The 22,494-nt window shown below is 41.8% G+C and overlaps 1 protein-coding gene and 14 non-coding genes across 16 annotated transcripts in view; all 15 read left to right on the top strand.

Annotated features, from left to right (window-relative positions):
• LOC117777758 (phospholipid phosphatase-related protein type 4-like) overlaps positions 1-21,662 on the top strand; it is a 78,150-nt gene extending 56,488 nt beyond the window's left edge. The window contains exons 9-12 of one of the 2 annotated variants that reach the window (XM_034612687.1): positions 17,263-17,878; positions 18,387-18,476; positions 18,946-19,078; positions 20,673-21,662. In XM_034612687.1, the coding sequence (XP_034468578.1) occupies positions 17,263-17,878; positions 18,387-18,476; positions 18,946-19,078; positions 20,673-21,592 (1,759 nt within the window). In that variant the 3' untranslated portion in view covers positions 21,593-21,662. The remainder of the gene's footprint in view (positions 1-17,262; positions 17,879-18,386; positions 18,477-18,945; positions 19,079-20,672) is intronic. The other variant, XM_034612688.1, reaches the window with a different exon arrangement.
• On the top strand, positions 123-330 carry LOC117778974. Its single transcript, XR_004616878.1, has one exon. It is a non-coding gene; the product is annotated as a small nucleolar RNA U3 (small nucleolar RNA).
• Positions 1,217-1,424, top strand: LOC117778996. Its single transcript, XR_004616899.1, has one exon. It is a non-coding gene; the product is annotated as a small nucleolar RNA U3 (small nucleolar RNA).
• On the top strand, positions 2,204-2,411 carry LOC117778967. The gene has a single exon (XR_004616871.1). It is a non-coding gene; the product is annotated as a small nucleolar RNA U3 (small nucleolar RNA).
• Positions 3,298-3,505, top strand: LOC117779003. Its single transcript, XR_004616906.1, has one exon. It is a non-coding gene; the product is annotated as a small nucleolar RNA U3 (small nucleolar RNA).
• LOC117778977 lies at positions 4,285-4,492 on the top strand. The gene has a single exon (XR_004616881.1). It is a non-coding gene; the product is annotated as a small nucleolar RNA U3 (small nucleolar RNA).
• LOC117779007 lies at positions 5,379-5,586 on the top strand. The gene has a single exon (XR_004616910.1). It is a non-coding gene; the product is annotated as a small nucleolar RNA U3 (small nucleolar RNA).
• LOC117779017 lies at positions 6,366-6,573 on the top strand. The gene has a single exon (XR_004616916.1). It is a non-coding gene; the product is annotated as a small nucleolar RNA U3 (small nucleolar RNA).
• LOC117779008 lies at positions 7,460-7,667 on the top strand. Its single transcript, XR_004616911.1, has one exon. It is a non-coding gene; the product is annotated as a small nucleolar RNA U3 (small nucleolar RNA).
• Positions 8,447-8,654, top strand: LOC117778981. The gene has a single exon (XR_004616885.1). It is a non-coding gene; the product is annotated as a small nucleolar RNA U3 (small nucleolar RNA).
• Positions 9,541-9,748, top strand: LOC117778990. The gene has a single exon (XR_004616894.1). It is a non-coding gene; the product is annotated as a small nucleolar RNA U3 (small nucleolar RNA).
• Positions 10,528-10,735, top strand: LOC117778982. Its single transcript, XR_004616886.1, has one exon. It is a non-coding gene; the product is annotated as a small nucleolar RNA U3 (small nucleolar RNA).
• On the top strand, positions 11,622-11,829 carry LOC117778989. Its single transcript, XR_004616893.1, has one exon. It is a non-coding gene; the product is annotated as a small nucleolar RNA U3 (small nucleolar RNA).
• On the top strand, positions 12,609-12,816 carry LOC117778988. The gene has a single exon (XR_004616892.1). It is a non-coding gene; the product is annotated as a small nucleolar RNA U3 (small nucleolar RNA).
• Positions 13,596-13,803, top strand: LOC117779005. Its single transcript, XR_004616908.1, has one exon. It is a non-coding gene; the product is annotated as a small nucleolar RNA U3 (small nucleolar RNA).
• Positions 21,663-22,494: the final 832 nt, after the last annotated feature.

The following is a 22,494-nucleotide window of genomic DNA, read 5'->3' as shown; positions in this document are numbered from 1 at the left end:
AAAGTCACCTGAGTGTCAATACAACATCTGATTGTAGGAGGTTTAACTCTCTGATCCAGATCACCAGGAGTAAAGGTTCACGTCTGTAGATATAAGACTCTGAGAAACATCCAGAACAAACCAAGACTATACTTTCAGGGATCATTTCTATAGTTGTTGACTTGAGAAATGTGTTTCTAAAGAGTTTGGTCTCGCTGCCCATGATGAAGAGTTAAGATGTTTCCTTCAGAGCAGGAATCTGGTGGAAGAGACTCTTGGTTTTCTCCACTGTTGATGATTGTTCAGTGTTTCTGTTTGAGACACTGAAGAAGGAAGCATGTTCTGAGTGGACAGCTGTACTTTGTAATAATTTTGTAGTCAAAATTACTTTAATTCTACATAAAACTGGGAAATCCATCATCAAACTTGTAGCCTTCACTTTGCATAAAATAGGTATTTAGAACAAATCTAAACTATTGCAAATAATATCTTGTGCATTTTGTTTGCACTTAAGAGAAGTCCAATAAAATAAGTTAATACCTCAAATTGTCTTGAAAAACTCAAACATGCAACTTAAGGAACATTAAACTGTAATATCCTTTAATATGGCTGTGTTTGAGAGTGCAAACTCTAATTGGTACCAGAAACAGTTAAACCACCTGAGAAGAACTGCGATTGTCCACCTATTCTTGAATAAATCCACTACTTGAGCTTCTTCACCTTCCTCCACCAGTTTATTGTCTGTGTAGAAGTAGCTGTCAGGCAGCAGGAAGCTGAGGCAGGGGTACGGCAGATTGGACAGGCAGTCTGTGTTGACGGTGACCTGCATGTTGCCAAACAACACTTGGGTTTTGTCGCCGCTGGCGTTGCCCACTTTCTTCTTCAGCTCGGTGAATCTCTGCAGGATGAGCTGGTGTTCTCGGCCTCTCTTCAGACCTCTGAAGTTCTGAACAGCAACCAGGTGCCTCCTGCTGCAGGTTGTGACGAACAAAACAGAAGAAATACAGATAAAGTTCATGCTTTTTCTTCACTCAACAACTTGTCTTAATTACATGAAGATTTCAAGTCATTGAGCATTTTCTGAATCATGATTGTTATGACAGCAATGACCCACAAAAATAAAAGTTTCATTTGGTCGTGATTGGAGGAGGTTTGTCTTTCTGAATCACAGCTGCTCACCAGGAGTAAAGGTTCATGTCTGTAGATATAAGACTCAGGGAAACATCCAGAACAAACCAAGACTATACTTTCAGGGATCATTTCTATAGTTGTTGACTTGAGAAATGTGTTTCTAAGGAGTTTGGTCTCGCTGCCCATGATGAAGAGTTAAGATGTTTCCTTCAGAGCAGGAATCTGGTGGAAGAGACTCTTGGTTTTCTCCACTGTTGATGATTGTTCAGTGTTTCTGGTTCAGACACTGAAAGAGGAAACATGATCTGAGTGGTTCTCATACAGCTGTTTAAAATATAAGGTTTATTAATGTTAAGTTAGAGCTTTCATCCTGAGCTCAATGTAATGGCAGAAAGATGAAGGTTTGAGGTGTATCAGTAGTAATGATACTCTGCTCCCTTCAGTGGTTACCAGTGGCTGCCTGCATCCACTTCAAGACACTAGTACTTGTGTACCGTGCTGTGAATGGATCAGGTCAAGTCTACATCCAGGTCATGGTTAAACCTTACACCTCAGCCCGTCCACTCTGCTCTGCCTCTGCCAATCGGCTTGTTGCTCCCTCACTGCGAGCTAGCCACTCAACAAAATCACAACTGTTTGCTGTCCTGGCTCCTAAATGGTGGAACGAGCTCCCCATTGACATCAGGACAGCAGAAGTCAAGCCAAGAACAAGCCAAGTCCGGCTCTGACAAAGACGAGAAAGTGATCAACGAGAAGAGAGCAGCCTGGAAAGACAGGCTTGTGTTGCTTTAATACCCATCAGCATGTTAATGCCTGTGAACTCAGTGGGTGAATATTGAACTGAGCCAAGGTGATTGCTGTGACATTGTAGAAGGAAACCTTTTGATAAGAGGTTTCAAAAGGTCCCTACAGCCCAAATGAGTCTTTTAAAATACTTCAAACTAACACAGTCCACTTTCTCTTCCTCCTGCAAAGTCACCTGAGTGTCAATACAACATCTGATTGTAGGAGGTTTAACTCTCTGATCCAGATCACCAGGAGTAAAGGTTCACGTCTGTAGATATAAGACTCTGAGAAACATCCAGAACAAACCAAGACTATACTTTCAGGGATCATTTCTATAGTTGTTGACTTGAGAAATGTGTTTCTAAAGAGTTTGGTCTCGCTGCCCATGATGAAGAGTTAAGATGTTTCCTTCAGAGCAGGAATCTGGTGGAAGAGACTCTTGGTTTTCTCCACTGTTGATGATTGTTCAGTGTTTCTGTTTGAGACACTGAAGAAGGAAGCATGTTCTGAGTGGACAGCTGTACTTTGTAATAATTTTGTAGTCAAAATTACTTTAATTCTACATAAAACTGGGAAATCCATCATCAAACTTGTAGCCTTCACTTTGCATAAAATAGGTATTTAGAACAAATCTAAACTATTGCAAATAATATCTTGTGCATTTTGTTTGCACTTAAGAGAAGTCCAATAAAATAAGTTAATACCTCAAATTGTCTTGAAAAACTCAAACATGCAACTTAAGGAACATTAAACTGTAATATCCTTTAATATGGCTGTGTTTGAGAGTGCAAACTCTAATTGGTACCAGAAACAGTTAAACCACCTGAGAAGAACTGCGATTGTCCACCTATTCTTGAATAAATCCACTACTTGAGCTTCTTCACCTTCCTCCACCAGTTTATTGTCTGTGTAGAAGTAGCTGTCAGGCAGCAGGAAGCTGAGGCAGGAGTACGGCAGATTGGACAGGCAGTCTGTGTTGACGGTGACCTGCATGTTGCCAAACAACACTTGGGTTTTGTCGCCGCTGGCGTTGCCCACTTTCTTCTTCAGCTCGGTGAATCTCTGCAGGATGAGCTGGTGTTCTCGGCCTCTCATCAGACCTCTGAAGTTCTGAACAGCAACCAGGTACCTCCTGCTGCAGGTTGTGACGAACAAAACAGAAGAAATACAGATAAAGTTCATGCTTTTTCTTCACTCAACAACTTGTCTTAATTACATGAAGATTTCAAGTCATTGAGCATTTTCTGAATCATGATTGTTATGAGAGCAATGACCCACAAAAATCTAAGTTTCATTTGGTCGTGATTGGAGGAGGTTTGTCTTTCTGAATCACAGCTGCCCACCAGGAGTAAAGGTTCACGTCTGTAGATATAAGACTCAGGGAAACATCCAGAACAAACCAAGACTATACTTTCAGGGATCATTTCTATAGTTGTTGACTTGAGAAATGTGTTTCTAAAGAGTTTGGTCTCGCTGCCCATGATGAAGAGTTAAGATGTTTCCTTCAGAGCAGGAATCTGGTGGAAGAGACTCTTGGTTTTCTCCACTGTTGATGATTGTTCAGTGTTTCTGGTTCAGACACTGAAATAGGAAACATGATCTGAGTGGTTCTCATACAGCTGTTTAAAATATAATGTTTATTAATGTTAAGTTAGAGCTTTCATCCTGAGCTCAATGTAATGGCAGAAAGATGAAGGTTTGAGGTGTATCAGTAGTAATGATACTCTGCTCCCTTCAGTGGTTACCAGTGGCTGCCTGCATCCACTTCAAGACACTAGTACTTGTGTACCGTGCTGTGAATGGATCAGGTCCAGTCTACATCCAGGTCATGATTAAACCTTACACCTCAGCCCGTCCACTCTGCTCTGCCTCTGCCAATCGGCTTGTTGCTCCCTCACTGCGAGTTAGCCACTCAACAAAATCACAACTGTTTGCTGTCCTGGCTCCTAAATGGTGGAACGAGCTCCCCATTGACATCAGGACAGCAGAAGTCAAGCCAAGAACAAGCCAAGTCCGGCTCTGACAAAGACGAGAAAGTGATCAACGAGAAGAGAGCAGCCTGGAAAGACATGCTTGTGTTGCTTTAATACCCATCAGCATGTTAATGCCTGTGAACTCAGTGGGTGAATATTGAACTGAGCCAAGGTGATTGCTGTGACATTGTAGAAGGAAACCTTTTGATAAGAGGTTTCAAAAAGTCCCTACAGCCCAAATGAGTCTTTTAAAATACTTCAAACTAACACAGTCCACTTTCTCTTCCTCCTGCAAAGTCACCTGAGTGTCAATACAACATCTGATTGTAGGAGGTTTAACTCTCTGATCCAGATCACCAGGAGTAAAGGTTCACGTCTGTAGATATAAGACTCTGAGAAACATCCAGAACAAACCAAGACTATACTTTCAGGGATCATTTCTATAGTTGTTGACTTGAGAAATGTGTTTCTAAAGAGTTTGGTCTCGCTGCCCATGATGAAGAGTTAAGATGTTTCCTTCAGAGCAGGAATCTGGTGGAAGAGACTCTTGGTTTTCTCCACTGTTGATGATTGTTCAGTGTTTCTGATTGAGACACTGAAGAAGGAAGCATGTTCTGAGTGGACAGCTGTACTTTGTAATAATTTTGTAGTCAAAATTACTTTAATTCTACATAAAACTGGGAAATCCATTATCAAACTTGTAGCCTTCACTTTGCATAAAATAGGTATTTAGAACAAATCTAAACTATTGCAAATAATATCTTGTGCATTTTGTTTGCACTTAAGAGAAGTCCAATAAAATAAGTTAATACCTCAAATTGTCTTGAAAAACTCAAACATGCAACTTAAGGAACATTAAACTGTAATATCCTTTAATATGGCTGTGTTTGAGAGTGCAAACTCTAATTGGTACCAGAAACAGTTAAACCACCTGAGAAGAACTGCGATTGTCCACCTATTCTTGAATAAATCCACTACTTGAGCTTCTTCACCTTCCTCCACCAGTTTATTGTCTGTGTAGAAGTAGCTGTCAGGCAGCAGGAAGCTGAGGCAGGAGTACGGCAGATTGGACAGGCAGTCTGTGTTGACGGTGACCTGCATGTTGCCAAACAACACTTGGGTTTTGTCGCCGCTGGCGTTGCCCACTTTCTTCTTCAGCTCGGTGAATCTCTGCAGGATGAGCTGGTGTTCTCGGCCTCTCATCAGACCTCTGAAGTTCTGAACAGCAACCAGGTGCCTCCTGCTGCAGGTTGTGACGAACAAAACAGAAGAAATACAGATAAAGTTCATGCTTTTTCTTCACTCAACAACTTGTCTTAATTACATGAAGATTTCAAGTCATTGAGCATTTTCTGAATCATGATTGTTATGAGAGCAATGACCCACAAAAATCTAAGTTTCATTTGGTCGTGATTGGAGGAGGTTTGTCTTTCTGAATCACAGCTGCCCACCAGGAGTAAAGGTTCACGTCTGTAGATATAAGACTCAGGGAAACATCCAGAACAAACCAAGACTATACTTTCAGGGATCATTTCTATAGTTGTTGACTTGAGAAATGTGTTTCTAAAGAGTTTGGTCTCGCTGCCCATGATGAAGAGTTAAGATGTTTCCTTCAGAGCAGGAATCTGGTGGAAGAGACTCTTGGTTTTCTCCACTGTTGATGATTGTTCAGTGTTTCTGGTTCTGACACTGAAATAGGAAACATGATCTGAGTGGTTCTCATACAGCTGTTTAAAATATAATGTTTATTAATGTTAAGTTAGAGCTTTCATCCTGAGCTCAATGTAATGGCAGAAAGATGAAGGTTTGAGGTGTATCAGTAGTAATGATACTCTGCTCCCTTCAGTGGTTACCAGTGGCTGCCTGCATCCACTTCAAGACACTAGTACTTGTGTACCGTGCTGTGAATGGATCAGGTCCAGTCTACATCCAGGTCATGATTAAACCTTACACCTCAGCCCGTCCACTCTGCTCTGCCTCTGCCAATCGGCTTGTTGCTCCCTCACTGCGAGTTAGCCACTCAACAAAATCACAACTGTTTGCTGTCCTGGCTCCTAAATGGTGGAACGAGCTCCCCATTGACATCAGGACAGCAGAAGTCAAGCCAAGAACAAGCCAAGTCCGGCTCTGACAAAGACGAGAAAGTGATCAACGAGAAGAGAGCAGCCTGGAAAGACAGGCTTGTGTTGCTTTAATACCCGTCAGCATGTTAATGCCTGTGAACTCAGTGGGTGAATATTGAACTGAGCCAAGGTGATTGCTGTGACATTGTAGAAGGAAACGTTTTGATAAGAGGTTTCAAAAAGTCCCTACAGCCCAAATGAGTCTTTTAAAATACTTCAAACTAACACAGTCCACTTTCTCTTCCTCCTGCAAAGTCACCTGAGTGTCAATACAACATCTGATTGTAGGAGGTTTAACTCTCTGATCCAGATCACCAGGAGTAAAGGTTCACGTCTGTAGATATAAGACTCTGAGAAACATCCAGAACAAACCAAGACTATACTTTCAGGGATCATTTCTATAGTTGTTGACTTGAGAAATGTGTTTCTAAAGAGTTTGGTCTCGCTGCCCATGATGAAGAGTTAAGATGTTTCCTTCAGAGCAGGAATCTGGTGGAAGAGACTCTTGGTTTTCTCCACTGTTGATGATTGTTCAGTGTTTCTGTTTGAGACACTGAAGAAGGAAGCATGTTCTGAGTGGACAGCTGTACTTTGTAATAATTTTGTAGTCAAAATTACTTTAATTCTACATAAAACTGGGAAATCCATCATCAAACTTGTAGCCTTCACTTTGCATAAAATAGGTATTTAGAACAAATCTAAACTATTGCAAATAATATCTTGTGCATTTTGTTTGCACTTAAGAGAAGTCCAATAAAATAAGTTAATACCTCAAATTGTCTTGAAAAACTCAAACATGCAACTTAAGGAACATTAAACTGTAATATCCTTTAATATGGCTGTGTTTGAGAGTGCAAACTCTAATTGGTACCAGAAACAGTTAAACCACCTGAGAAGAACTGCGATTGTCCACCTATTCTTGAATAAATCCACTACTTGAGCTTCTTCACCTTCCTCCACCAGTTTATTGTCTGTGTAGAAGTAGCTGTCAGGCAGCAGGAAGCTGAGGCAGGAGTACGGCAGATTGGACAGGCAGTCTGTGTTGACGGTGACCTGCATGTTGCCAAACAACACTTGGGTTTTGTCGCCGCTGGCGTTGCCCACTTTCTTCTTCAGCTCGGTGAATCTCTGCAGGATGAGCTGGTGTTCTCGGCCTCTCATCAGACCTCTGAAGTTCTGAACAGCAACCAGGTGCCTCCTGCTGCAGGTTGTGACGAACAAAACAGAAGAAATACAGATAAAGTTCATGCTTTTTCTTCACTCAACAACTTGTCTTACTTACATGAAGATTTCAAGTCATTGAGCATTTTCTGAATCATGATTGTTATGACAGCAATGACCCACAAAAATCAAAGTTTCATTTGGTCGTGATTGGAGGAGGTTTGTCTTTCTGAATCACAGCTGCTCACCAGGAGTAAAGGTTCATGTCTGTAGATATAAGACTCAGGGAAACATCCAGAACAAATCAAGACTATACTTTCAGGGATCATTTTTATAGTTGTTGACTTGAGAAATGTGTTTCTAAGGAGTTTGGTCTCGCTGCCCATGATGAAGAGTTAAGATGTTTCCTTCAGAGCAGGAATCTGGTGGAAGAGACTCTTGGTTTTCTCCACTGTTGATGATTGTTCAGTGTTTCTGGTTCAGACACTGAAAGAGGAAACATGATCTGAGTGGTTCTCATACAGCTGTTTAAAATATAAGGTTTATTAATGTTAAGTTAGAGCTTTCATCCTGAGCTCAATGTAATGGCAGAAAGATGAAGGTTTGAGGTGTATCAGTAGTAATGATACTCTGCTCCCTTCACTGGTTACCAGTGGCTGCCTGCATCCACTTCAAGACACTAGTACTTGTGTACCGTGCTGTGAATGGATCAGGTCAAGTCTACATCCAGGTCATGGTTAAACCTTACACCTCAGCCCGTCCACTCTGCTCTGCCTCTGCCAATCGGCTTGTTGCTCCCTCACTGCGAGCTAGCCACTCAACAAAATCACAACTGTTTGCTGTCCTGGCTCCTAAATGCTGGAACGAGCTCCCCATTGACATCAGGACAGCAGAAGTCAAGCCAAGAACAAGCCAAGTCCGGCTCTGACAAAGACGAGAAAGTGATCAACGAGAAGAGAGCAGCCTGGAAAGACATGCTTGTGTTGCTTTAATACCCATCAGCATGTTAATGCCTGTGAACTCAGTGGGTGAATATTGAACTGAGCCAAGGTGATTGCTGTGACATTGTAGAAGGAAACCTTTTGATAAGAGGTTTCAAAAAGTCCCTACAGCCCAAATGAGTCTTTTAAAATACTTCAAACTAACACAGTCCACTTTCTCTTCCTCCTGCAAAGTCACCTGAGTGTCAATACAACATCTGATTGTAGGAGGTTTAACTCTCTGATCCAGATCACCAGGAGTAAAGGTTCACGTCTGTAGATATAAGACTCTGAGAAACATCCAGAACAAACCAAGACTATACTTTCAGGGATCATTTCTATAGTTGTTGACTTGAGAAATGTGTTTCTAAAGAGTTTGGTCTCGCTGCCCATGATGAAGAGTTAAGATGTTTCCTTCAGAGCAGGAATCTGGTGGAAGAGACTCTTGGTTTTCTCCGCTGTTGATGATTGTTCAGTGTTTCTGTTTGAGACACTGAAGAAGGAAGCATGTTCTGAGTGGACAGCTGTACTTTGTAATAATTTTGTAGTCAAAATTACTTAAATTCTACATAAAACTGGGAAATCCATCATTAAACTTGTAGCCTTCACTTTGCATAAAATAGGTATTTAGAACAAATCTAAACTATTGCAAATAATATCTTGTGCATTTTGTTTGCACTTAAGAGAAGTCCAATAAAATAAGTTAATACCTCAAATTGTCTTGAAAAACTCAAACATGCAACTTAAGGAACATTAAACTGTAATATCCTTTAATATGGCTGTGTTTGAGAGTGCAAACTCTAATTGGTACCAGAAACAGTTAAACCACCTGAGAAGAACTGCGATTGTCCACCTATTCTTGAATAAATCCACTACTTGAGCTTCTTCACCTTCCTCCACCAGTTTATTGTCTGTGTAGAAGTAGCTGTCAGGCAGCAGGAAGCTGAGGCAGGGGTACGGCAGATTGGACAGGCAGTCTGTGTTGACGGTGACCTGCATGTTGCCAAACAACACTTGGGTTTTGTCGCCGCTGGCGTTGCCCACTTTCTTCTTCAGCTCGGTGAATCTCTGCAGGATGAGCTGGTGTTCTCGGCCTCTCATCAGACCTCTGAAGTTCTGAACAGCAACCAGGTGCCTCCTGCTGCAGGTTGTGACGAACAAAACAGAAGAAATACAGATAAAGTTCATGCTTTTTCTTCACTCAACAACTTGTCTTAATTACATGAAGATTTCAAGTCATTGAGCATTTTCTGAATCATGATTGTTATGACAGCAATGACCCACAAAAATCAAAGTTTCATTTGGTCGTGATTGGAGGAGGTTTGTCTTTCTGAATCACAGCTGCTCACCAGGAGTAAAGGTTCACGTCTGTAGATATAAGACTCAGGGAAACATCCAGAACAAACCAAGACTATACTTTCAGGGATCATTTCTATAGTTGTTGACTTGAGAAATGTGTTTCTAAAGAGTTTGGTCTCGCTGCCCATGATGAAGAGTTAAGATGTTTCCTTCAGAGCAGGAATCTGGTGGAAGAGACTCTTGGTTTTCTCCACTGTTGATGATTGTTCAGTGTTTCTGGTTCAGACACTGAAAGAGGAAACATGATCTGAGTGGTTCTCATACAGCTGTTTAAAATATAAGGTTTATTAATGTTAAGTTAGAGCTTTCATCCTGAGCTCAATGTAATGGCAGAAAGATGAAGGTTTGAGGTGTATCAGTAGTAATGATACTCTGCTCCCTTCAGTGGTTACCAGTGGCTGCCTGCATCCACTTCAAGACACTAGTACTTGTGTACCGTGCTGTGAATGGATCAGGTCAAGTCTACATCCAGGTCATGGTTAAACCTTACACCTCAGCCCGTCCACTCTGCTCTGCCTCTGCCAATCGGCTTGTTGCTCCCTCACTGCGAGCTAGCCACTCAACAAAATCACAACTGTTTGCTGTCCTGGCTCCTAAATGGTGGAACGAGCTCCCCATTGACATCAGGACAGCAGAAGTCAAGCCAAGAACAAGCCAAGTCCGGCTCTGACAAAGACGAGAAAGTGATCAACGAGAAGAGAGCAGCCTGGAAAGACAGGCTTGTGTTGCTTTAATACCCGTCAGCATGTTAATGCCTGTGAACTCAGTGGGTGAATATTGAACTGAGCCAAGGTGATTGCTGTGACATTGTAGAAGGAAACCTTTTGATAAGAGGTTTCAAAAAGTCCCTACAGCCCAAATGAGTCTTTTAAAATACTTCAAACTAACACAGTCCACTTTCTCTTCCTCCTGCAAAGTCACCTGAGTGTCAATACAACATCTGATTGTAGGAGGTTTAACTCTCTGATCCAGATCACCAGGAGTAAAGGTTCACGTCTGTAGATATAAGACTCTGAGAAACATTCAGAACAAACCAAGACTATACTTTCAGGGATCATTTCTATAGTTGTTGACTTGAGAAATGTGTTTCTAAAGAGTTTGGTCTTGCTGCCCATGACGAAGAGTTAAGATGTTTCCTTCAGAGCAGGAATCTGGTGGAGGAGACTCTTGGTTTTGCCCACTGTTGATGATTGTTCAGTGTTTCTGTTTGAGACACTGAAGAAGGAAGCATGTTCTGAGTGGACAGCTGTACTTTGTAATAATTTTGTAGTCAAAATTACTTTAATTCTACATAAAACTGGGAAATCCATCATCAAACTTGTAGCCTTCACTTTGCATAAAATAGGTATTTAGAACAAATCTAAACTATTGCAAATAATATCTTGTGCATTTTGTTTGCACTTAAGAGAAGTCCAATAAAATAAGTTAATACCTCAAATTGTCTTGAAAAACTCAAACATGCAACTTAAGGCACATTAAACTGTAATATCCTTTAATATGGCTGTGTTTGAGAGTGCAAACTCTAATTGGTACCAGAAACAGTTAAACCACCTGAGAAGAACTGCGATTGTCCACCTATTCTTGAATAAATCCACTACTTGAGCTTCTTCACCTTCCTCCACCAGTTTATTGTCTGTGTAGAAGTAGCTGTCAGGCAGCAGGAAGCTGAGGCAGGAGTACGGCAGATTGGACAGGCAGTCTGTGTTGACGGTGACCTGCATGTTGCCAAACAACACTTGGGTTTTGTCGCCGCTGGCGTTGCCCACTTTCTTCTTCAGCTCGGTGAATCTCTGCAGGATGAGCTGGTGTTCTCGGCCTCTCATCAGACCTCTGAAGTTCTGAACAGCAACCAGGTGCCTCCTGCTGCAGGTTGTGACGAACAAAACAGAAGAAATACAGATAAAGTTCATGCTTTTTCTTCACTCAACAACTTGTCTTAATTACATGAAGATTTCAAGTCATTGAGCATTTTCTGAATCATGATTGTTATGAGAGCAATGACCCACAAAAATCTAAGTTTCATTTGGTCGTGATTGGAGGAGGTTTGTCTTTCTGAATCACAGCTGCCCACCAGGAGTAAAGGTTCACGTCTGTAGATATAAGACTCAGGGAAACATCCAGAACAAACCAAGACTATACTTTCAGGGATCATTTCTATAGTTGTTGACTTGAGAAATGTGTTTCTAAAGAGTTTGGTCTCGCTGCCCATGATGAAGAGTTAAGATGTTTCCTTCAGAGCAGGAATCTGGTGGAAGAGACTCTTGGTTTTCTCCACTGTTGATGATTGTTCAGTGTTTCTGGTTCAGACACTGAAAGAGGAAACATGATCTGAGTGGTACTCATACAGCTGTTTAAAATATAATGTTTATAAATGTTAAGTTAGAGCTTTCATCCTGAGCTCAATGTAATGGCAGAAAGATGAAGGTTTGAGGTGTATCAGTAGTAATGATACTCTGCTCCCTTCACTGGTTACCAGTGGCTGCCTGCATCCACTTCAAGACACTAGTACTTGTGTACCGTGCTGTGAATGGATCAGGTCCAGTCTACATCCAGGTCATGGTTAAACCTTACACCTCAGCCCGTCCACTCTGCTCTGCCTCTGCCAATCGGCTTGTTGCTCCCTCACTGCAAGCTAGCCACTCAACAAAATCACAACTGTTTGCTGTCCTGGCTCCTAAATGGTGGAACGAGCTCCCCATTGACATCAGGACAGCAGAAGTCAAGCCAAGAACAAGCCAAGTCCGGCTCTGACAAAGACGAGAAAGTGATCAACGAGAAGAGAGCAGCCTGGAAAGACAGGCTTGTGTTGCTTTAATACCCGTCAGCATGTTAATGCCTGTGAACTCAGTGGGTGAATATTGAACTGAGCCAAGGTGATTGCTGTGACATTGTAGAAGGAAACCTTTTGATAAGAGGTTTCAAAAAGTCCCTACAGCCCAAATGAGTCTTTTAAAATACTTCAAACTAACACAGTCCACTTTCTCTTCCTCCTGCAAAGTCACCTGAGTGTCAATACAACATCTGATTGTAGGAGGTTTAACTCTCTGATCCAGATCACCAGGAGTAAAGGTTCACGTCTGTAGATATAAGACTCTGAGAAACATTCAGAACAAACCAAGACTATACTTTCAGGGATCATTTCTATAGTTGTTGACTTGAGAAATGTGTTTCTAAAGAGTTTGGTCTCGCTGCCCATGATGAAGAGTTAAGATGTTTCCTTCAGAGCAGGAATCTGGTGGAAGAGACTCTTGGTTTTCTCCACTGTTGATGATTGTTCAGTGTTTCTGGTTCAGACACTGAAAGAGGAAACATGATCTGAGTGGTTCTCATACAGCTGTTTAAAATATAATGTTTATTAATGTTAAGTTAGAGCTTTCATCCTGAACTCAATGCAATGGCAGAAAGATGAAGGTTTGAGGTGTATCAGTAGTAATGATACTCTGCTCCCTTCACTGGTTACCAGTGGCTGCCTGCATCCACTTCAAGACACTAGTTCTTGTGTACCGTGCTGTGAATGGATCAGGTCCAGTCTACATCCAGGTCATGGTTAAACCTTACACCTCAGCCCGTCCACTCTGCTCTGCCTCTGCCAATCGGCTTGTTGCTCCCTCACTGCGAGCTAGCCACTCAACAAAATCACAACTGTTTGCTGTCCTGGCTCCTAAATGCTGGAACGAGCTCCCCATTGACATCAGGACAGCAGAAGTCAAGCCAAGAACAAGCCAAGTCCTGCTCTGACAAAGACGAGAAAGTGATCAACGAGAAGAGAGCAGCCTGGAAAGACAGGCTTGTGTTGCTTTAATACCCGTCAGCATGTTAATGCCTGTGAACTCAGTGGGTGAATATTGAACTGAGCCAAGGTGATTGCTGTGACATTGTAGAAGGAAACCTTTTGATAAGAGGTTTCAAAAACTCCCTACAGCCCAAATGAGTCTTTTAAAATACTTCAAACTAACACAGTCCAATTTCTCTTCCTCCTGCAAAGTCACCTGAGTGTCAATACAACATCTGATTGTAGGAGGTTTAACTCTCTGATCCAGATCACCAGGAGTAAAGGTTCACGTCTGTAGATATAAGACTCTGAGAAACATCCAGAACAAACCAAGACTATACTTTCAGGGATCATTTCTATAGTTGTTGACTTGAGAAATGTGTTTCTAAAGAGTTTGGTCTCGTTGCCCATGATGAAGAGTTAAGATGTTTCCTTCAGAGCAGGAATCTGGTGGAAGAGACTCTTGGTTTTCTCCACTGTTGATGATTGTTCAGTGTTTCTGGTTCAGACACTGATGGTGGTAACATGTTCTCAGTGGTCAGCTACTGTTAATTAATGTTGTTAATGACAATAAATAGCTGTTAAAAGGATAGTTCACAGAAAAATGAAAATGTATTTTTCTACTTACCACTATGATGGAGGAGGGGGTGTGTGGGAAGTGTTGGAGTCCACAAAACAGTTTTGGAGTTTAAGGTGTAAACTGTGTTAGAGCACAATCCAAGACATTTGAAGTGTATGGTGACCGTTTTTTCAAACGTAAAAACAACCGATAAAATTCTGCTCCTGTGGTGTCATCCAAGTGTCCGCAAGCCCCGACATTCAAATTCAACTTTAAACAGGGTCATTTTTTTTAGCCTAAATGTCCTGTGATCCTCCTCTGAAGCCACGTTCCCGTTCGCATGCACACAAGCTCTCGCCGTGGGTGGAGTGAGCGTTAGCATCTCTACCTCTGCTAGCATGACCTGACTGCTTGCCTGAGCAAGAGTCATGAAGTTATGTGTGGGTGTAACTGAGAAAACAACTCATTTGAAATAGTTGAAAAGCTCCACTTTAAAGCAGGGGGGACACACAGGGGTCTTTGATAGGGCATAATGGGGTTGTCATTGAATGCTGGTTTTCTCCTGATGTTCAAACAGCCATTTAAATAACTCACCATCGAGCTGATTGACAAGTAGGGGTGTCACAGTGATAATGAACATCAGAGGGACGATGCATATCCTGCACACGTGCTGAACGTACCACACTCCTCCAATCTGTCAAATTCCACTTAATCTGCACCTTATCATATTTGCACTATTGCACATTTGCAATATTGCACACACTTGCACTACTGTGTTTTCTTGTTTTTCTTTTTTTTCTTCAGGTGTATATATATATTTAAATATATATATTTTATTTTCTATTTTAAGTTTGATATTCTATTTTATCTTATTTTACTCGTTATTTTTCTGCTTGTAATATTATAAGCATTGCTATAAGAGAGCCTGTGACCCAAGAATTTCATTGCAAGCGACTGCTTAATGTAATCATTGCATATGACAATAAACTCTTGAATCTTGAATCTTGAATCAGGCAATGCTACCTTTTAAAAAAGATTTTTAAACTATTGTAATGATTCCATTTCATAATGGCTTCATCAAGACATCATCTTTACAATATGATAACAAAGGATTAGTTCATGTGAATTAGCATTACATTTCTCATCTTACTACTTGCAAAAATGCATTACTACACTGTGACAGCATTTATTAACTTCATAGTGGCATCATGATCATGTCACATGAAGGTATGCCTTTTTTCGCCCATGTAACATTACAAAAATTAGGCATGCCCTTTCTCAATTATATGCAGACAAATTAGTCAATGCCATGTCCATTTCTCCTGTAATAGCTTCACTACACTGGCTTCCTGGTAAATTTAGAACTCACTTACAAATCCCTTAATAACATGGCATCATCGTACCTTAAAGAGCTCATAGTACCATATTACCCCACTAGAGAACTGCACTTCCAGAATTCAGGCTTAATTGTTGTCCCTAAAACCTCCAAAATAGAGAAGGAGCCAGAGCTTTCATCTATCAAGCTTCTCTCCTTTGGAATCATCTCCCAGTTTCAGTTTCTAAGATAAGACTTAAATCCTTCCTTTTTGATAAATCTTAAGCTTCTTTCAGACAAGCGCTGAACTCCGCAGATACTGTGTATTTTCCATGGAGGAGGTGCATGTGTGAACACAAATGTCCGAGTGAGAGGCTCCGCAGTTTCTACGGACTTTCTCCGCCTGGATTCACCGTGAGCGAGTGGGGGGTTGATGGCGCTGAAAAATCTAAATACACGTTGAACACACCTACGAAGAAGTCTAGAGTGTTGTGCTGATAAGAGCCCAATTGTTCACCCAAAAATGAAAATTCAATCATTATCTACTCACCACTATGCCGATGGAGGGGTGGGTAAAGTGTTTGATTCCACAAAACACTTTTGGAGTTTCAGGCGAAAACAGTTTTGCAGCCAAATCCAATGCAATTATTGTCTTATCAATACATGTTACTGACTTGACATCTTCCTTGGAGACCTTGTACTTCATCGTTGCATGGATTGCGGTGGCAGCTGATCATGGATTATGATCAAAATTAGATTGCTTGTAAAATAAGCCTAATCATATATACTACTATCACATCTAGCATTACAATTGCCATTGCAATTGGGGTCATGTAGTAGAGGGGTGCTACATTCCCATACAGGATCGGCTACCACAATTCAAAATGGCCACCGATGCACACACTACATTTCCCAGAATGCCTCATCACTCACCCGGGTGTAGGTGCTTAAGCCACCTAACTGAAGCAGGACTGGAGAGCTTGACAGAGGAGAGGAGAAGGGCAGACGGACAGAGAGCACACGGCTGGAAGGAGCTGGGAAAACAGACTTTGAACTGACAACTACATTCAGGAAAATACAAAAACAGACAAAGAACTATTAAGAGGAAGAAGACCCTGTAGCCGGGGGGAACTGGACATTCTAAATTGAGTTCTAAGATCCACTTTCTCCTCTGGGATGTTTTACATTTATAGTTGAATTTTGAGTTGCCTGTTTACGGAAAAATAAAAAACCCTGTTTTTTCAGTTATATGCACTACCCCACCCTAGCCTGCCCTAGTGACCTCTCGTGACATTACAACATATAGATACTTTAAACATTGATACTCCTCTCCATATATGTTAGACACTGTCTTTTCTCATGAATGTTGTAAATATTGTTGTTTTATTGTGTTCTGCTACACGTGGCATCTATTGCACTTCTGTCTTTCCTGGGAGAGAGTTCCCTCATATGTGGCTGAAGTTTCTACAGTTTTTTCCCCCACTTAGAGTTTTTTGGTAGTTTTTCCTCACTCTTGCTGAGGGTTAAGAACAGAGGAAGCCCAGCAAATGTAGTGAAACAGCCTCTGTGTATGTTTGGTTTCTCTCTTTGTCATTGTTTTTAATTGATTTGAAATGGTGCAGAATATGTGAGTAAACAAATCTGCCCCCACGGTAATTTTATTTCAATGAATTTAGCTCACAGTGATTCTACAGCTCAGGCAGAAGCTAATCAGTGGAACATCTTTTGTGTTGTTTTTCAAATTTGAAAAATGTGGTGCTATGGTACACTGCACTGCTGCTGTTTGGTGTTCTGCCACGCTCTAGCTGTTTTATAGTTGCGAATGTTCTCAGAATTGCCTTTTAGTCAGACAACATAGATTTGCCAGAAAATAACAAGAAAAGAACTAATGTTATATGTTAGCTACCAGGTCTGCACACACAGTAACAGGCTACCACAAACACAGGTATACAGCTACATTTATTATATTCAATATTCAATATTTAGTTCCCTATTTATCTCAGCTTGTCATGTCATCGTGGTTACCATGCCAGTTGCCTGGCTCACTGATCTGCATTAAAAGTCCAGAAGCACAATCAACTTCTTTTGGTCTTGCTCCTGAATGTTCTTTGCCTCTTGTTCCAGGTCCCATGGAGGCTCCTCACTGGAGGAGGGTCGCATTCCTCGGCGTCACGCCTCCATTCATGCCTCAATGGACTCAACTCGATCCAAGCAGCTCCTCAGCCAGTGGAAGAATAAGAATGATAACAGGAAGCTGTCCCTACAGGTAATGGATGGAATAAGACCAGCCTCCTCCTCATCTCCTCAGAGGAACATGGAGCTGCGCTGCTCCTCTGAACCATCTGCCATGGGCCTGGAGGCAGAGCTCCGTGGTGGAACCCACCTGCCCTCCATTATGGGCCAGGAAGCGGAGCTGCGTGCTGGGGCCCACATTCCCGCTCAATACATGAAGCTAGCTGCTAGCTCTGTTCCTATGACCAATCATAATCACATGGCCCATAATGGCAGCACTGGATTGGCTGGTGGGGCCAGAGTGTCAATCCAATCCCGACCTGGATCCTCCCAGCTGGTTCATATTCCTGAGGAGGAGAATCCCAACAGCAGGGATCAGGAGAGTGAATCAGAGGACAGCATTATGGATGGTGGCGGGTCAGTGAGGGAAAAGTGGCTGAGAGTGGCTGAGAAGACCACCATCCCCTGCAGGCCACTAAGTGCTGGAGGACAGCCTCGTCTAATGCAGGTAAATCATTCTCTTTCTTTACCTGCTTATACATTTTCTTTATATCTGTCCGTCATGTCATGTATCTAAAGTAAGTCAATTTACAGTCACTTGGCAAGTACTTGTGTTTAAAAACGTGCATTCCTCTCAAATAAATAATTATAAGCAGACTAGATTACAAATCATTTTTCAAATCATGATTACTTGTGCAGTGCCCAGTCTAAACCCATTTGGAATGGGCTGTTTGCTTGATCTGTTTTGATGCTCTGCAGCTACTTCAGAATTATTCCTTGTCAATAGTGAGTCCTAAAACAATTGTACAATATACTGCAACTTTTTTTATTATAAACAGTCTATGTTGCAGAGTGAAGTCAGAAAACTCTCCATTCATCCTACCTGGATTATCTGCCATGTGCTTCGATGATCAATCGTGATTCTGTTTGCACCGATTTCAAAGTCATTGTTTTTAATAAAATGTAACTGAATATATCTGAAATAATCTGATTTTCAAAATGATCTCGGGTGACAGATATTAACGGCCGCAGGCTGCCAGTTGCCAACCTCCGGTGTTTTTGAGGACGTAGAAGAAGACATGTTCAACTTACTCCCCAGACTGAAGGCACGCTACCCCACCCCCACTCAATGCTACAGTTTATTACAGTTCATGTGTTCAAGTCTCACGCACCAAATTTGACACTGCACTTCCTTGGGCTATTCAGAATACATGTGCCATCCACATACACACAGAAAGACACACGTTTGTGGAATTAGTAGATGGATATGAATGATTATCAATTAATCTGCTGGTTATTTTGTGATTGAATCATTTAAATGTATGACAAAAGTTAAAAATGTCGATTATACATACATATATGTCTATTATACTTTATATTATAGCCATTTAGAATTTCCACATTCAGTACAGCTTATATGCTTTGTGGACAACTGGCACTCATAGCCTTTTTGTTAAAAAGGCTTCTTAAATATTCCTCTGGATTAATAAATTATTTATCTATTGTATCTGTCTAGTTATAGTTGTACCTCTCCACCTACAAGAAGACCATTTTAACCATCCTCTTCTCTTCCAGGTGATAGCTTTATCCAAACAGCAAGGTCTGCTTCACTCTCCTCGTTCAGAAGATGGTGGATCCATCAGGTACCGAGCGCTGATGGACCAGGACCCTTCACCACCCACCTCCACCACCGGAGCAGTGGGAGGAGGTCTGTATTGCTAATAGTGTTATATATACTTTGTATCTGCTGTGCATCTGAACATTAATAAACCCTTGTGACATCAGTCCTGAAAGGCTAGTATAATTACCTTAAACAAATGAGCCAACCACTGCGAAGACTTGCAGAGATGACTTAAGACTGGGGTTAGCCAACTGTTGATTAATTGACCCTTCATCACACTAACTAGTTATATGCAGAACTGTAAAAGGAGTTTCTAGATTAAGCTACTCAGGAAAGCGAACTTTGCTAAACAGAATCAGTTTACAGAAATGCTTATAATAAATATTTCCCTACAAAATGTATTCAACATTCAGATACTGTTAGAGTGACTTAGTTCAGTTTGATACTGTTGGAGGAAGTACACACATGAATAGATTAATGACTACTGCCACTCATCTACAACCAGTAGCGGCTGGTTCATAAAAGCCTGTATAGAAATGTTAAACATAATTTGATTATATAATAATAGTTTACTCGTACAATGCTCCTGTTAGGCCGTAAGTATCTGTGAGTCTTCAATATAAGTTGTTTTCAAATTGTATTTGGTTAATTTCTGTCTTAATACATATACATCCTGGTGTGGGGCACCGGCCAAGTGGATGTCAACGTGTGCCCTTAAACTTTGACAACCATGGGACCTGAAGCTGCTTTTTAATTGGTTGTTGTAGATTTTCAACTGGACGCAGCTCTCTGCTCACTCCCACTTTTATTTACAGCCAATAGGTATTGATTTACCTTTTTTAAAGCTAATGTGATTGGTCGACCCTTGACACTGTCTCAGGTACTTCCAACGTCACTGAGTTACTTCAGATGCGAGCTGTCCGGTAAACATACGGCAACTTCAAATGAAGCTGCTGTGAATCAGCACCAAGTGGCGAGCTTACAGCTTCTACCGCTCTTGTTATAACAAACAGAGTTGACTAACTGGATGTGGGTAAATGTCTTTGACTGCTTCACCTGTTTGCGTTTGAGACCTAAAGCCTCTTTCTGAAAAATGCAAACAGCATGAAAGTTGCCACAGTCACAATGAGGCTACATTTTCGATGAAGGCTACAAGACTGGCATATTGTGTGTTGTGTTGTTTTTGTTGAGTCTGGCTTCAGTTTGTTTCAAAACTCCAATGGCCAACTGTCTTGGGAAATTATTTAGTTGTTATCTTTTAAATAAGCAACAAAATTATAAGGTAAGGCAAGGAAATCATGAAGTACTGGGAGACAGACTGATGGACTGTTGATTTTGGTCGTTTCATAACTTGACAGGTTTATCCTTGAAGGGAATTTGTTCAGCATTTGGAGAAATACACTTATACAATCGATGTATATCAATTTCAACCCTGTGCCTCCAGCACTGTTATACATGTAGGAATATTCACTTTGTCTTCACACCAAGGCCGGAAGTTGTAATTGGAGTTTCTTCCTTCCCAGCATAAGAAAATGTAATTTCTAAAATAATTTTCAGAGCATGGCAGGGAGTGGGAACCAATGTATCCGATTTTTGACTCCGCTGCTTAGTGCCACATCATTCAACATGTTATTGTTAACAGGAGAACATATTGAGTTATTCATTTGTCTTGTTCTTTTAGGAGGTTTGGAAAGAAGTGGCAGTATAGTCCGTGTTGATGCCCACCCAGAGTCCAGATCAAACAGACCCGTGGTAAAACCTCCTAGCACTGATGGAAGCGGCTCCTGGCGATGGAGACCTCCGGATCAACGAGCGTCTCTCCGACAATCAGCTTTCGCTCTCAATGACCTCAACATGCACACAGACAGCTGTGATTCGCTGAGGGATGGAGGGTCAGTGGATGGATGGAGGAGTGTCACAGGGACTGAAAGTGAGAGTGAAGGGGGAGGAGATGGAAGCATGGGAGGAATGGGTGGAGGAGGTGCATATACAAACCACCCACATATTGTACACACTGTACATCCCTTACATCCAAATAACCCCAACAATTTCCAGCACCCAAATTTTAATACCATCAACCCCAATAACCCCAACTATAACAATGCTCACCCTATTTTCAACCCCAATTCTACCAGCGCCAATATGCCATTCACTCCCACTGCCACCTTTGCCCCTCCTTTCCACCCCCACCCTCAGGCCATCACTACCATCAGGGTCACCCCAGTTGAAGGGACGGCGGCCAGCAGTGACGGTGGCTCAGACTGCCAGTCGGTTGCCTCATCTAGCCGGGAATCCACCCTGAGGAGGAAGAGTGGCTCCAACATTGTCCACGTACCAGATCGAGGCCCCACCCCTGACCTCCACAACAACCACCGCCTCTGTGATGACAGTGACCGCCTTGACCATGAGAGCAGCAACCGTTTCCACGAAAATCTCAGAAGTTTTCAAGAAAACCCCATCTACCCCAATCACCCCAACTACGCCAACAGGCAGTTGCAGGCGATGTATGGCCGTCCCAGCCCTACCCCTCCCCCCACCTTACCCCGCCCCCTGCTTAGCCACACTCCGCCTCCTACACTGGGTTTGGCTTATAAAGAATGACACGCTCAGTGTTAACTTCAGCCATCTGCACCATGATCAAATATTTATCCTACTCCAGTATGACAAAAAACTAGAGTGTAGGAAATTCAGTTAAATTTGTCCGTCATCCAAGGTCAGTCTTTAGGGGATGATCACAAAGTCCAACCCACAAGCTTTCATCTCGCCAATGGTTTCCTTCCACCCTCCCAGCTGGTTTTGTACCCAACTGGGTAAATGATATGCCTTGTTAGGATATGTAGTGTAGGCTTATGCAGACCTCCACTTTGGGTCATAAGCCATAGAGAGTACAAACATAATTAGCCCTGCCCCAATTTTCCATCAGAAAGGACTTCAGTCAGGGGTGAGTTTGATTCAGTATTTTGTTTATTTATATATATTTGTGGGGGGGGGGGGGTTGGACTGCTGGATAAGCCAGACAAATGTGTTCTAAATGTATTGATTAAGCGCACTTGCTTCCTGGATGATGGACTAAATAAACTGTTGACCTTATGACCCACTCAAAACTACAGATTCCAGCCTCTGGCTCTCTGCCAGTGAGGTTGGATTCAGCTCAATGACTCTGCCCCCTTCTCCCCTGACTGCTATGTCAGCTGTGAATGGAACTACATTTCTATTACTAACATTTATACAAATATTATCGGCTTTCATCCTGTTGTCAAACACAGGTAACATATTGCTATATAAACTTTACAGTGTAAAAACATGCCATTAGATGTAAATTGCATTCAAAGCCCATAATTGTGCTGTGTTTGTACATATATGAATGGGCGGCCACAGTGGACTATAAACCCACAGTCGTGTTTGTGTCTGGGCTACAAGGAGTCCCTTCTGGGCAATAACAGTAATGGTAATGGTGGTGTTGTGATTGTGTTGGGTAAGAACAATATCATGGGACCTACAGT

This window comes from Hippoglossus hippoglossus, chromosome 17 (genome assembly GCF_009819705.1).
Source record: "Hippoglossus hippoglossus isolate fHipHip1 chromosome 17, fHipHip1.pri, whole genome shotgun sequence".
Classification (NCBI taxonomy): domain Eukaryota; kingdom Metazoa; phylum Chordata; class Actinopteri; order Pleuronectiformes; family Pleuronectidae; genus Hippoglossus; species Hippoglossus hippoglossus.
The sequence above is the reverse complement of the archived record's forward strand: the minus strand, read 5'-3'. Positions and strand labels throughout refer to the sequence as shown.